The 13,684-nt window shown below is 40.9% G+C and overlaps 1 protein-coding gene across 2 annotated transcripts in view; it reads right to left on the bottom strand.

The window, feature by feature from the left end:
* GPCPD1 (glycerophosphocholine phosphodiesterase 1) overlaps positions 1 to 13,390 on the bottom strand; it is a 51,707-nt gene extending 38,317 nt beyond the window's left edge. The window contains exons 1-2 of one of the 2 annotated variants that reach the window (XM_026080658.1): positions 13,280 to 13,390; positions 4,480 to 4,565 (exon numbers count right to left, since the gene is read on the bottom strand). In XM_026080658.1, coding sequence (XP_025936443.1) covers positions 4,480 to 4,528 — 49 coding nt within the window. In that variant the 5' untranslated portion in view covers positions 4,529 to 4,565; positions 13,280 to 13,390. The remainder of the gene's footprint in view (positions 1 to 4,479; positions 4,566 to 13,279) is intronic. The other variant, XM_026080657.1, reaches the window with a different exon arrangement.
* Between the last annotated feature and the right edge of the window lie 294 nt (positions 13,391 to 13,684).

Below are 13,684 nucleotides of genomic sequence, written 5' to 3'. Positions count from 1 at the left end.
AGGATAAGGCCTCCACCCTCACCAATTTCTAAAGTGTAATCTAAATTATATTCCTCTTAGTTACATTTAGCTATAATATTTTTCTGTCCTTTTTTAAATCTCAAAATGTGTGAATATTCAGTGCCTCGATGAATGTCTAAGGGAATCATAGCCATTACTAGTAATCCACTTCCTTTTGCTAGGACGAGGCAAAAATGAAGCACTCCACCTCACTAGCACGTAAAAGCTGATGTCAGTGTGCAGGGTTTCATAATCAGCGTTGACTGCAGAAGTGATTTGGCCAGAGGGAGCGAGTCAAAGCCTCATTCCCATGCCGGGGATGCTCTTTTGCCCTGCCAGTTGTAACCACCAGCTTTGTCCTCAATAGGATAGCGATGTGGAAACAGAGAGCGCTTTAGCACTCCAGGAAAGGTTTCTCACCTCACATACCACCAACTACTCACCACAGTGGATTTGACAAAAATCAATACACAGTATTTCCAAATAAATCAGAAATATCGCTGCTCAGAGAATTGCCAATAACTCCGGAAACCTATCTCCCTCCTTTCACAAGACTACATCCCGCCGCTGCTGCATCTCAAACCTCTCCTTCCCTAGTCAAACACAACAATATCAATGCTGTGATAAGCAGAAACAACCTCCTCTCGTCTCCTTATGCCACCTACATCATACAAGTATTTGCCAAGTAATTCTTCACAACCACTGAAACAGGAACTAGTTTTCCCTGTTTGCTACTCCTCCAAAGTCAACTTTGCTAGTGATGGAGACATCACAACAGTGGAAACAACACTGCAAACGGGTGAGGAAAGCACGGCTTGCAATACTCCCATCGGATAGCTACACTAGACACATGCTTTACAGACTCAGTTGATCTAAGGTCTATTTATTCTTTAATTTTAAAGTTTTCTCCAGAATGTTATAAAGACACTACTCCTCAGCAAAGGCTCTGTGTCCACGTTGCGTGTCAGTTTTCTTCTCCCAAATTCTCAAAGACTTGGGAGAAACACAAAAGAGAGACCTAACACTAGACAGATGTCAAAACTTTTCAAAAAAAATTTTTTTTCATTTTATTTACCTATGATGGGAACTTGCGCAAACAAACATTTGTCTGTAACAGGAATTTTGCCAACCCTGTTTATAATCCCACATTCAGCTGCTTCTGTTTGGTAGCTGCCAATTTTTTCTTTTTGGCAAAGTTCCTTCAAATTTCCTAAAGATGAAGGTCAAAGTAATAAGCACAATTCTCATCAATAAATCTGATTTCTAAGGCACTTGAAACCTTATGCAAGCTTTACCTTTCATGTTATCAACAGGTCAACAGCCAGGGCTGTCTTAAAAAAGTTCCCTTTGGCTTTCAATAAAGTCTGAGATCTGAACTGTAATCACAGTGTTCTACATGATCTGACACCTTTTGTTCCTCATTCAGATTAAAAAATTTATTTTACAAATTTGACACATTACTTGAATAACTATAAAGTTGTATTTTCTGATAGTAAATACTACATCTGGTTTGCTCCAGAAACAAATCTTATAAAGTAATGCCCTCTGTGCATATATGCCACTATTAACTTTTAAATTCATTTGTTGCTGAAGGTCAAGATCTCAGTGCTATCAGTTAACGACAATAGATATGTGGATAAAGAGGGAGGTACGCCTGGGGTCTGCTGAACAGAGAAACCTGCAGCAGGTGTTCAGAGCTCATAAGATACCAGAGAATTCACATAAAAAAGGTATATCCTAAACTGGGGAAGGGGGAAATACAAGACAAAATTGACTTGTCTACAAAACTCCCTTCTCACATCACAAGCCAGTAATGTTTTAATTTTGAAGAAAAGCAAGAGAAAAATATCTTCCCTAAGCAACTTTATAAATGACTACTCAAAGAGTATCTGCCATCTACTACATATTTTGCCAATGCAGAAATAAATCATATATGCAAGATGATTTTGCCATTTAATTTCCAGCTTCCGTTTCGTGTTGCCTTACTGTTATCCCTAACCTGGGGTATTGGACTCTACCAACAGAAATTGGACTGTACCAGTTTCTTTCAAAATAAGGAATAAAACATTTTCATGTATAAGAACATGCAGTAATATACTGAACATCTTGTTCGAGTTGCTCTATACAATGATAGGATTAGCTATCTATGCTTGGATTCATCAGATAAAGTTTCTAATTTCAGTTATCAAAACCTCTGATAAGTAGGAGCAATGTAAAAAGGTACAGAAAGACAAATACAAAATCTGTAGTGTCTTTGTGGCAAAAATAAATAAATAAATAAATAAATAAATAAATAAAGGAAGTGTCTACCAAGAATTTTTTCCCCAAATGCCATCTTCTGCCATGCTCAACTTTAAGCAAGCAGCAGTCTTAGAAATAAAGCAAGACTGGCCCTAGACCAAGAAGGTGTCAGACTATTCCAGTTCTCATATACTGAAAGACATAAGAAAAAAATGAAGTACCTTGAAGAGCTCAGAAAAAAAGATTTTTTTTTTAATCCAAAAGCCCACTTCCAAAGATGTCCCAGCTCAAACAGGGACCACTGGATGTTCCAACTCCTAACCACTATAGGATACCTGCATGATTGACACAGTATCTTTTAGATGCTTATAGCAAAATACTTTTGGTTGAAATGCATTTCATTAATTGGATTGAAATCATTAAATACTTGTCTTCAGAATTTTATGTTTCTGCTTGTTTTATAAAAAAACGAAATTTTATGCTGTGCTTTACCCTGTATTAGATAAAAGATGTGGGGAAATACTATTTAAAAAACATCAGAATAGCAGTTGTTCCAAACAGAAGCAACAGAAACTCCTCAGCCAAGCAGTATCTGCTCCCCTCCTGCTTTCCAGCTAGCTAATCCTCACTCATCAGCTGAAGGGGTGAAGGGGAAGCATCTGGACTTCCTCAGAAATCCAGCAACTTTTTGCATGCAAGGGAATCTCTTTGCCATAGTAATTGAGGGCAAATGAATGCACAGTTGAATTAATTCTTGTCTTCAAATCAAGAAGACTTCTATTTAATATCCAAAGTAGGAAGGTGACAAATATTACCACTGGGCATCAGACACCTTACAAACTCTACAGAACATTATGTACTGATAAAGACTTACTGCTGTGGTGGCAGACATTTTAAACGATGTCTCTTACTGTGTCTTACATGTTCTTAAGACTTTTAGTTTCTAGATGACAACATTCAGAATTGGAGAAATATGAAACATCAAGAGGATTTAATGAAAGTAGACAAGTGGGTGATACAAGGGAAGACTTGATGCAAGGTTGATAAATACAAAGTAGCACAACAGATGGAGGAATCTGAACTATTTACACACCTCACTAGATTCTGAAACACCAGCCATGTAGAAAGCTTATTCCTCTCATTGTAACATAAAGCAAAGAACAACAAAATATTAATACATATCTAAAAAATACTCAGTACACAACACTAAGTATTTTAATTCCCCTACTCAAGTCAATGGTGTGTCCTGATTTAGTCTAGTTGTGATCCCCCATTTCCAAAGAGTATCACTGAAACAGGAAGGACTTCAGTAGAAGACTAACATTGGTATATTTCTGCACTGAAAGGGACTGAAAACATTTCTAAACTTGCACAGGTTTTCAGCAAGATGACTAGGTCAGAAGTTAGAGAGATCTACACAGTTAATAGTAAATAAAACACCAAACTTTATCCTTTTCCAAAAGCCAGGGAACTTCACTGAAAACAAAAGTCAAAAGTAAAAGTATCTGTAGTTACTGCTTGTATTAAAGAAGGACTTTAACTTAGCAGAACTTTCTATCACAAATTGCTACTGAGACTTACAGCTTAATAATTATTTTTAATGTCCATTTATGTAGCTGAAAAATTCTGTGACTACATTAGGCAGAAATAAAATATTATGGTCAAAATCTCATGCTTCAGGATGCAGGGCAACCACTATATGATAAAATTAGAAAAGAAATCTAAATTATGAGCAGATAACTCTGTTCTTGTCACTTAAGGGATTACTAACAACACCTTCTGAAGCGCATCAGACAGATTATTGAGTATTCTTTCTGTCCTTAATGCGCAGTAAAGATCACATGTCCTCAGTACAAAGAATTTTCAACAGGGATGCAGAGCGAATTAAAACAAAACAAACACATCAATGCATGCCCGACTATCAGGCATACTCCTCAATAGATAAAGGTTATTAGACACTGAATGATAATTTTAAAAGAATCATAACTATTTCATAACTACAGTCAAAATCTCTAGCATGTTTTGAAATTGTTGTTTGAAAAAACAATAAATTGACCAAAATTCATTCTCAAATCTCAATTTTCAAATTTCTACCTGCAGGTTCTTAATTAATTGCATTTTTCAATGACTTGTCAGTTCAAGTATCAAAATGAATGGTCCTTTGGCCCTGAAGAAAATAGAAAAGGTAGCCTTTAAACATTCTTCTATTCAGTCTTGTTCTAGTTTTACCATACAAACCTGTCACAGATGGTCCTCTTACTTCAAAAGTGACTTGAGAAGGGGTCATACTTGCAGAACTTTCGTCTTAGCAAAGCTGAAGTCTCCTAGAGTGGAGGAAAAAGATATTATATTTCAGAAATAATACACTACATCTGTTGGTGTCCTAAATAAGAGAAACATGAACTTCAACCACTTATAAGGAAGGAAACAACTAGTGCTGTTACTGTTCAAGTGAGCAGTTCAACAGAAAAGCTATTTAAAACCAGCGGCAGCCCCAGAAAACAGCATCCAGCTGCAGAGGACCCTGTTGCAACACTGGCACAAGAAAAGACTACTAAATTAAATAGCACATTCAAGTATCATTATTATGCAGCATTCATCAGTCATAGGCTGAGATTTTTCAAAAACTCTCTGCTTTGACTAACTTTGCTCCCAAAGAAGCCACTGGAAGTTTTATTGTAAGACACAATATAAGATTATAAAACATGATATAAGATTATGAGCTTTGGCAACCAGTAATTTCTGACTCCTTCCCTATGTTATTCTTTAGCCTCATCTTCAAAACAATAGAGGAGAAATTGTACAGGCAAGCAGTACTATCTCAAAGATACACAGAAGAGAGTTCCAGCCTTGAAGGAAAAAGGGCAAGAACCCATGATGGATGACAGCTCTCTGCTGTCACAGGCAGTGAGTTGATCAGATGATTTGCACACCACCTTCAACTCTGCTCTCCTACCCAGGCTTCCAACCTTTCACATGGAGCAGCAGCAACAAGAAGCACCAAGCAGTCAAAACCACCACAGCAGGAAAGGACTGCCTATATCCCCTGTAGTCAGAACAGTCGCTGGTGGACTGTCCCTGCTTCAGTTTTATACCCTCCTGCAAAACACTATAACCTGACTAAAAAGAAACTGGCAGGATCCCACTCTCCACATCTCAGCAGAAACACTATTAATGTAAAATATCCTTTTATATTACTTATGAAAGTAGTAGTAGTAGTCATACCAGAGTTAAAAGAGATCATAGCAGACCTGCTGTTTCCAGACCAACTAGCACCACACAAGTATATTCCTTTGGACTTGGGTGCCAAAAAGTCAATTTATATTAATTATATGCAGAATTACCTTTGCAAAGCTCTTGATCCATTTTTTCATACCAGTGAGTTTTTTAACCAAGAAGGTAGAATGTTTTTATTACTATTATTCGGAACAGAACAAAAATACTGTTTATTTCAGTACAATCTTAGTCATCAATTTTTTGGTGAAAATGTCGGTAATAATGAAAGGAAGAACTGATGGCACTAGGGAGGAATCTGCTCTTCTCTAGCTCTGTCTACTACAAGCCTTTGCCTTCCAAATTGCTACTGCACAGGCTAGTTTAATAAAAATCAAACAGAAGCTCTGAAAACAAAGAAAAGCAAAGGAAAGTCAGATTTCAGATAGGGAAGAATATAGAAAGAAGCTCATAATCCTCATTCATTCTGAGCAATCAGAAAGAAAACTAAGGTCTGAAGTTTGAACAGCTACAATTTTTCCTCTGTATCTTCTACTCTTCTTCCTCCTCTCTGAATCTATCTTTTCGAGCTATTGTTCTTTTTATATTCCTTTTTCTCCTCCCTTATTTTTCTCCCTCCATCTCAAAGTGAAATGACTCCTCAGTGGGAAAAGGGGAGAAACAAAAGGTAGCAATATAGATGTTTCTGGTCAAATATCCCGATTGTGCATGTACTCTTTTACAAGTAACATTGCTGTAAATAGTAAAATCCAAAAATACTGAGGCTGGAAATAAGTATACTTATTAAAAATTTCTAAGGGAAAACATTCCCTTTGTGAAATTTTGTCATGTGTGTGTCATTAGGTGGTCTGTGCGTTAACAGCGACACACTCTAGTATTTATTTTTGGCAGCTATTTATAGACACAGAAGGTTAAAATGCAGCTTGTTTCAGTGCCAAAAATAAAACTCAACTTCTGAAACTAGTCCAGTATGACATGAAAATCTCAGTTAAAAGCAGAGATTCTAAACTAATGTACATTTGTGATGACACAGAATAGTTCAGGGCCTCAGCTGTGTACATTGACAGTCCGTCTTCAGACAGCCTTTAACCTAAAGGGCAGAAGGGCCAAAGGGAGGAAGAAGTAGGCAGGTGACTTGCCAAAGTCAACCAAGCAGGTAAACAACAGCTGAAGTCTAAACCCAGTTCCCCAAACCAAGACCAGGTTCTTGCCATGTAAAAACTGCTTCCAAAGCTGATGCAAAGCAACTCTCAAAATTAAACTTGATGAAAAATAGCATGTCTATCTTACTGTAACTTAATTAACTACCAGTTCATTCCCGAAGAAAATTTGAAACCCTGATAATAAATCTATAAAGCTCATGAAGCCAGTCTTGCAAAAATTCTGTGCACCTACTTGCAAGACATTTGTGGGCTTTTCTAAAAAGACTGGCAAAGGAATATTACATTTTCTATGTAACAGTAGTTAATTGTAAGGATATGTTAACAAACTCACTTTGTAAAGTTCTCAAAATTCTGCTTAAAGGCCCTTTATCTCAAAGACCTACTCCACCTTCCCAGGGGACATGTATCAAGACAAGAAAAACTGTAGTTTAGACCACCAAACTCAGGCATGGTTTTGATAGGAGAACTGCAGCTACAGATGTTCTTAAATAAGCCATTATGTCAACAGAAGCATTCACATTTAGGTCCAAAGCACTACCCTTCATTTTAAAGAAACTTCTCTTCTAGTAGAGCACTGTAAATAAACATACAGCACAGAAGAAATAATATACATATACTCAACAATTACATTTCTGTGCAAATTTACTTTCTGTTAATGAATCAAAACTATGTTGTATATTATCATGCATGTGTAAAGCGTTCTGTACTTTCTTGATGATACAAAAATGCTTTAGGAAAAAATGCGGAAGTTTAACTGTCCAGTTACTGATGGGTCCTGGGAAGAGGGGGTAGTTTAATTCCCAGAGGGAGCTGGCAGGAAACCCTAGACTAAATATGCAAATCCTCTGACCAGTAGGTGTCAGGCAATCTTTCAAAATCTATATTCCTTTAGATCTGCAATACTGCCTTACCAAAGGAGATGACAAAGAAGAACAACAAAGTCCTCCACTCCTCACACCTGTAAAGATGGACTGTTTGGGAGAACATAAAGGATCCTCAGCTCAGAGAAGTTATAGCTCTGTATTCAGGGAAACTAGAACAAGTTAGAATAATTATTTTAGAAATATTAAACATTTCCTAATCAGCAAAGATTAACAAATTCAACTGAGCAGATTCACTAACTAGAAGCCCTTATGCTGTTTTAAAACAGCTTTCAGGTTCAAAGTATTAAAACTGAATTCACATCTGCTGCAACTACATGCGTCCAAACACAAGCTTGGRGTGCAAACAACCGTCCCTTTCCTTATGCTCCACTTCCTTCCACTGATCAGCTTTTATGTGATATAACTCATCTCTTATGCAAGCAAGCAAAGAGCACTTAAATTTCAATTGTTTCTCCATGGGAAACAGTTCTTACCCAGGTAGACGTTCACACAGTGGTATCGGCACTTCACTAAAAGAAGTGTTTCTCCACCTASAGATTCTTGCTTTTACAGCAAAACAGGTCCTTTTCCTCACTATGCCACAGTTCAATCCTCTCTCATATTCTCCTCCCCTTGCAAAGCAACTCCTTACCTTTAACAGCCTCTGGAGGTCTCCCAAGGGAGTGAAGACTGCACAGTAGCAGCACTCTGAATGAGTGTTGGAGGCTGCACTGACCTGCCTTTAAAGGCTTGACTCAGAAAACCCTGCCCATCAACCAGCCTCACTGGACAGAATGGGCTACTGAGCAAGGCTTCCAGAGCAGGGGCAAGATCAACAGCTTAGTGGGTAGGGTCATGTGCAATCTTGGTTCCCTTGCCACAAGGCAAAGATTTCCCTGTGGTTTTAGATGGGAAGAAAAGCAACCAGGAATCTTGCAGTTTCAGAAATCCACTTACTTGCCTTCATACACCCACAAGAAAAGCAACAAACATTTTAAGCATAGTAACCTGCAGGCTGAACAGACAAGAAAAATTGTACTCATTCTAATCTAGCCTGTAAACCTTTCCTTTCCCAATTTGCTCCCCCTCATGGACATCCTAAGGAGTATAAAGGCAGTAGGAGGTAATGTACCTCCCTAAATAATAAAGACCCCAAGCTCTCACCTCCTGATTCCAGAAATACATTTCTAAGATGCGAGCAGACAACTGTGGGCCATTAAAGGCACTTGGAAGAAGAGGGGAAAAAAAGACATTTAGCACTCTCCTTCTGTCATAACACAACCAACTATAAATGTATGACAAAATATCAGCTTTCCTCTACAAATGGGAGAAGAAAAGGTTAGGGATGTCATCATGGATGGGGAAGACCAAGGTAATTTGGGGGTTTAGTGGATATATCTATGTACATTGTTTTTCTTTACTTCCCTAACCTTTTCAATGAACTTGGAGCTACATGCTTTACCAATGCATTTCAAGAAGTATCAGCTGTTTGCAATCTGGTATCTTAGTTAGGTAAATACATACCAAGTAATCTGGGACAATCCCGGAATTTAATATCCTAGCTTTCAGAATATTGAACAAATTTTAGACTCATGAAAATTCACAGCATTCATAAAGCCAAATGCCATGCTCTCACTCAATGCAAGTGAGATTTGTAAGACCAACTCAAATAGGTTTGCAAGGCTCTGATTTCTAATGCTCTAAGGACAATGTTTGTGACAGACCTCAAGTATGATGTGATCACTTTTTCTACTGCAGAGACCTACAAGCCTTAAATATTAGGGGTCTTGAAGTTGCTTTTTGTTGTATTGACTGAGGGCTTTCAGAAACAGGCAGGAATCATTTGAGTCTAGCAGTTAATCTGCTCTCATGCACTTCACACTCCTTACAGAAAACTTACTAGGAAAAGGCAACTATACTAAGATAGATCTGAATGAAAACCTGACATCATCTGTGATTTGACCATAAGGGCTGCAGAATGGCTGGGTATGCTTATCAGTGCAAGGAAAACAAGGTATTCGTATCTACTGGGGAAAGAGAGGGAAGACAAAGAAACAAACCCTCAGGAAATTTTACAGTAACTTCCCAGACTAGGGGAGTGGGAAGGGAAGATTTCAATTGATAGAGATTAGAATTCAGAACAAGAAGAAATTTAGCTTTAAAGGAAAAGTAAAATGTTGTTCTTCCAGTACACAACGGAAATCCATAATTTTGTACACTGTTATATCCGGGATGCATGTAAGAGAGTGTGACCTAAAGCAACTTCATTTAAGTTCCTGGAAGTTAGATGATCCAGATCGTATGAAATTTTGACCCTCTGCATGGACTTTACCCATTGAGAATAACCAGTATCTGGCAACACGCTGATGAGAAAGTGAGAAGAAGCAGACTTCCATTGAAATACACTGTGCTGCCTCTCTTAAAACAAACAAACAAACAAAAAACTAGCTGATAAATTATTAGCAGAAATTTCTGATGTAAAGCTATCAACCTAAAACTTCCTTGGATAACATTCTGTTTAAGGATGACTTGACAACATGGAACACATATTTTACAGTGACGACAAAATATAGCTTACCAAAGGATATTTTTAACGGGTCAGAATTTTTTAGAGAAATTCAGGTACCTAAATTTTTCCAGAGGTTCTTAATGGGATTTTCAAAGGTGCTCAGACAAACAACTCAATTAAAATTGGAGAGTTAGATATCTAGGTGCTGTGATCTTTCCATCATGCATTTCTATACCTTCAGACATCTGGTCCTTAATGTAAAAATATATTTCACCACTGTATTACTGAATTTGCTTAGTTGTCTATAGGAAAATAATAGATGATATTTGCACAAACAGACTCTTTCAAACTGTTAGCACACACTTTATCACCAAACAGACCACAGTGCAGATTACTGGTACTGCGAAAAGTAAACATATGCTCAATTATTTCAAAATATCACAACAATTTTCACATATAAAGACCAAAGGGGCAGGAACTAGAAGGCTGCAGTGTTTTTACTTCTATTTTTCTATTTTAAACAAACATTCTCCACCTTAAAAGTACAGGCTCAGGAGACTTAACACAAAGGAGAGGTCCAATCCCAGTCTGAAGCAGGGGAAAAGCGATGCAGTTGCAGCCAACGCATTTGACAGCTGAGAGTGCATGCTGGCGCGAGCGGGGCCGATCAGAGGCACTGCAGCTCCCTGTCACCTCCCTTGGGAAACGTGTACTTGAACATTAACACGCATTGCGGGAGAATGTACTGTACTTACATTTTGCCTTCTTGAAAGCTGTACTATACACAACAATAGAAAATCCATCATGTATAGCATTTGGTACCATTCAGAACAAAGCAAAGACATGAATCTAACCACATGAAACTACTGCTTTAAGACATTTTACTCACAGAATTAGAATCTCAAGCACGAAATACCAAGTTGCGTTACTGCAGACTTCACCTTTAGTATTTAAATGATATCCATTCAAATCTGATTAAATTTATAGTATGCAGAATATATTTTGCTGTTGTTGCTTGCAACAAGGCACCAGAATATAAAGTACATCTAAAGTAGCAGATTAGATACAGAATAAAAATAAGTAACAATGGTTGACAGCACTTGGATTTTAGAACAAGGTCAGAGGATAGGCTGCTTAGGACATTCAATCTAACAACTGGAGGAGAATTTTTAGAAACAGCATTACAGTACTGACTCTTTCTTTTTCACCTGAACAACCAGAAGGTACTCCCCCCTCTTCCCCCTTCTGGACTGCACAAGAAAGCATGGCCACAAATCCTCTCTTATACTGCATTGCAGTATTAACACTGGGCAGAAAACAAACTTGCATACAAGATTTGGATATGCTCCTCTGATCCAAAGGCAGGAATGTTACTAACAGAGATATGCTGACATTTAGGAAGAAGCAACACCTGAGCACTATCTCTGAAACATTTGTACATAGTAATGGTAAAAAAAATCTTTAAGACTGTATTTTCACTATCAATTTAGCTACCTGTTTGCAAGGCCAAGGCAGCCCTTGCAACCAAATGCAATAACCGTATCCAATATCCTAGGTCACTTATAATGCATCTGCTTTGTTTTAATTCATGTACATGCAGTGGACTCTTCTGTTGTAGCTATTTCATAACAGTTTTGAAGACAAAGTTCTTGGAAAAGTCAGGCAATGGCTGGGGCATATTTGCAAGTACACCAAAACAGCCTGTTTTTTTAATTTCTCTTTGCTGAAATATTCTTCATTATGTTCTTCATTATTAGCGTGTGACTGACAAGATATCAACCAAGTAGTAATTTAGATCTTTGTGATCATACTAACCATAGTTTCTCATCTAGAAATGACACAGACAAATAAAGTGTATAATGTTCCCCATAGCCCTCAGTACTCAAAACAACAAACAACTTTTAAAAATGTTTTTCAAAGCTTGCATCCATTTTATTGATCAGCACACTGAGATGTTTACGAAGAGATTAATTATGTGGCAATTTACTTGAGTAGCGTCTATTCAAGACAAATGTTGTTTCTCCCGGGAGATTTTTAGTACTTTCTACAGATTCTAGCAAGAGTGGTAGAATAGAAGTACATACAATAATCTATTAGGAAAAATATCTCATATGACATAAAATAATTCCACTCTCCAACTATTTCAATCTACTGTTAGCTTTTAAAATACTGTGAAGCCTAATCTCCTTCTAACAGCGCATGCTTTAGTGAATTAAAACACTTAACAGCCTTCAAGACAAGCTACTGATTGACAAGGAAACAGGAAAAATGAAAATGAATCTATGCCTCCTACAATAGCCGGGTTAGGAAGCAGATAACACATAAACTTAATCTGGAATTGTCTTACTCGTCCGTATAAGATCAATAATACTAAAACACAAGCTGTTAATAATAGTCACTGCGCTCCTTTAGTCCAAAGCAGAGGTGGTTACAAAGACCAGATGAGGGCCCGCCCCAGCGCAGCCGATCGCCGCCGCAGGGTGTCCAGCCCAACGCATCCCGCTGGGCGGTCTGAGGGGCACTTACGGAGCGATCCGCGGCGGCTGCCCCACCGCAAACCCCACCGGGCACGGCACGTCCCAGGACCGCAGCAGGCTCGCCCGGCTCTTCGCCCGGGCAGCCGGAGGCGGCGCGCCGTGGCCCCGGGCGAGGGCTTTCGGCAGGGATGTAAACAGACAGACTTGCCGGCGCTGCGCTCACCCCCTGCGGGCACCCGCCGGCCCGGGGAGCGACACCGCGCCGGGTCAAGGCCCGGGCACGGCCTCGGCGCCGCCGGGAGTTCGCACCCGCCCACCCMCCCACGCCTGCTGCCCTCCTCGGCCGCGCCGCACCCCGGCACGATGCCCCCCGCCCCGGCCCCCTCCCCGGCCATGCAGCTCCTCGTCTCACACATGCAGCATCTAGGTGTCCCCTCGGGGGCGTGCAGCCCCTCTCTTCCCCCCTTGGAGGCAGGCAACCATCCTCTTCCCTCCGCTCCGAGGAGCATGCAGGATCCTCCAGACCGCTCCCCACCGAGGGGCACAGACCCTTGTCTCCCTCCGGCCGATCTCCTCAGGAAAACGCACCTCCGCTCGCTCCACATCCCTCCCCCGCAGGGGACAGGAACCAAACACCCCCTCGGGTCTCCCCGAGGCCACGGACCCCCTCTCCTCAGGTCTCTGCCCCCCGCATCTCCTCAGGGACACGCCTCAGCGACCCTGCCCCACCCCCGGCACACCGCCCCCCGCCCCCGTCGAGCCCCCGGCAGCCTCGCTCCGCCTCGGACTGACCTGGGAGAGCGCCGTTCCCGGTTCCCTGCCCCCTTTGTGCGTGAGGGGGCTGCGGGCGGTGTCGCCCGGACGCCCAGCCCCTCGCACCGCCGCCGCCGCCTTCCGAGCCGCCTCGCGCCCAACGGCCGCCTGACAGCGCGGCGCGGGCGGGGGAGGGGAGGGAAGGGGAGGGGGCGGCGCGGCCGCGAACCGGTTCCAACTGCCCCCGGCCTAACGGGGAGGGGGAAACGCGGGGCGGGACCGCGGCTAGGAGGGGGCGGGGCCGCGTGACGTCCCCTCGCCCGGCGTCGCTCGCCGTGGCCTTGGCCCCGCCTTCCCCGCCGCGGCCAATGAGAAGAGAGCAGGAAGGGTCGCGGGGAGCCGCGCCGTTTCCTCGAAAGCCCCGGCTCGCGCTGGGGGCGGGGC

Source organism: Apteryx rowi, unplaced genomic scaffold (assembly GCF_003343035.1).
Source record: "Apteryx rowi isolate R43461 unplaced genomic scaffold, aptRow1 scaffold_53, whole genome shotgun sequence".
Taxonomy (NCBI): domain Eukaryota; kingdom Metazoa; phylum Chordata; class Aves; order Apterygiformes; family Apterygidae; genus Apteryx; species Apteryx rowi.
The sequence above is the reverse complement of the archived record's forward strand: the minus strand, read 5'-3'. Positions and strand labels throughout refer to the sequence as shown.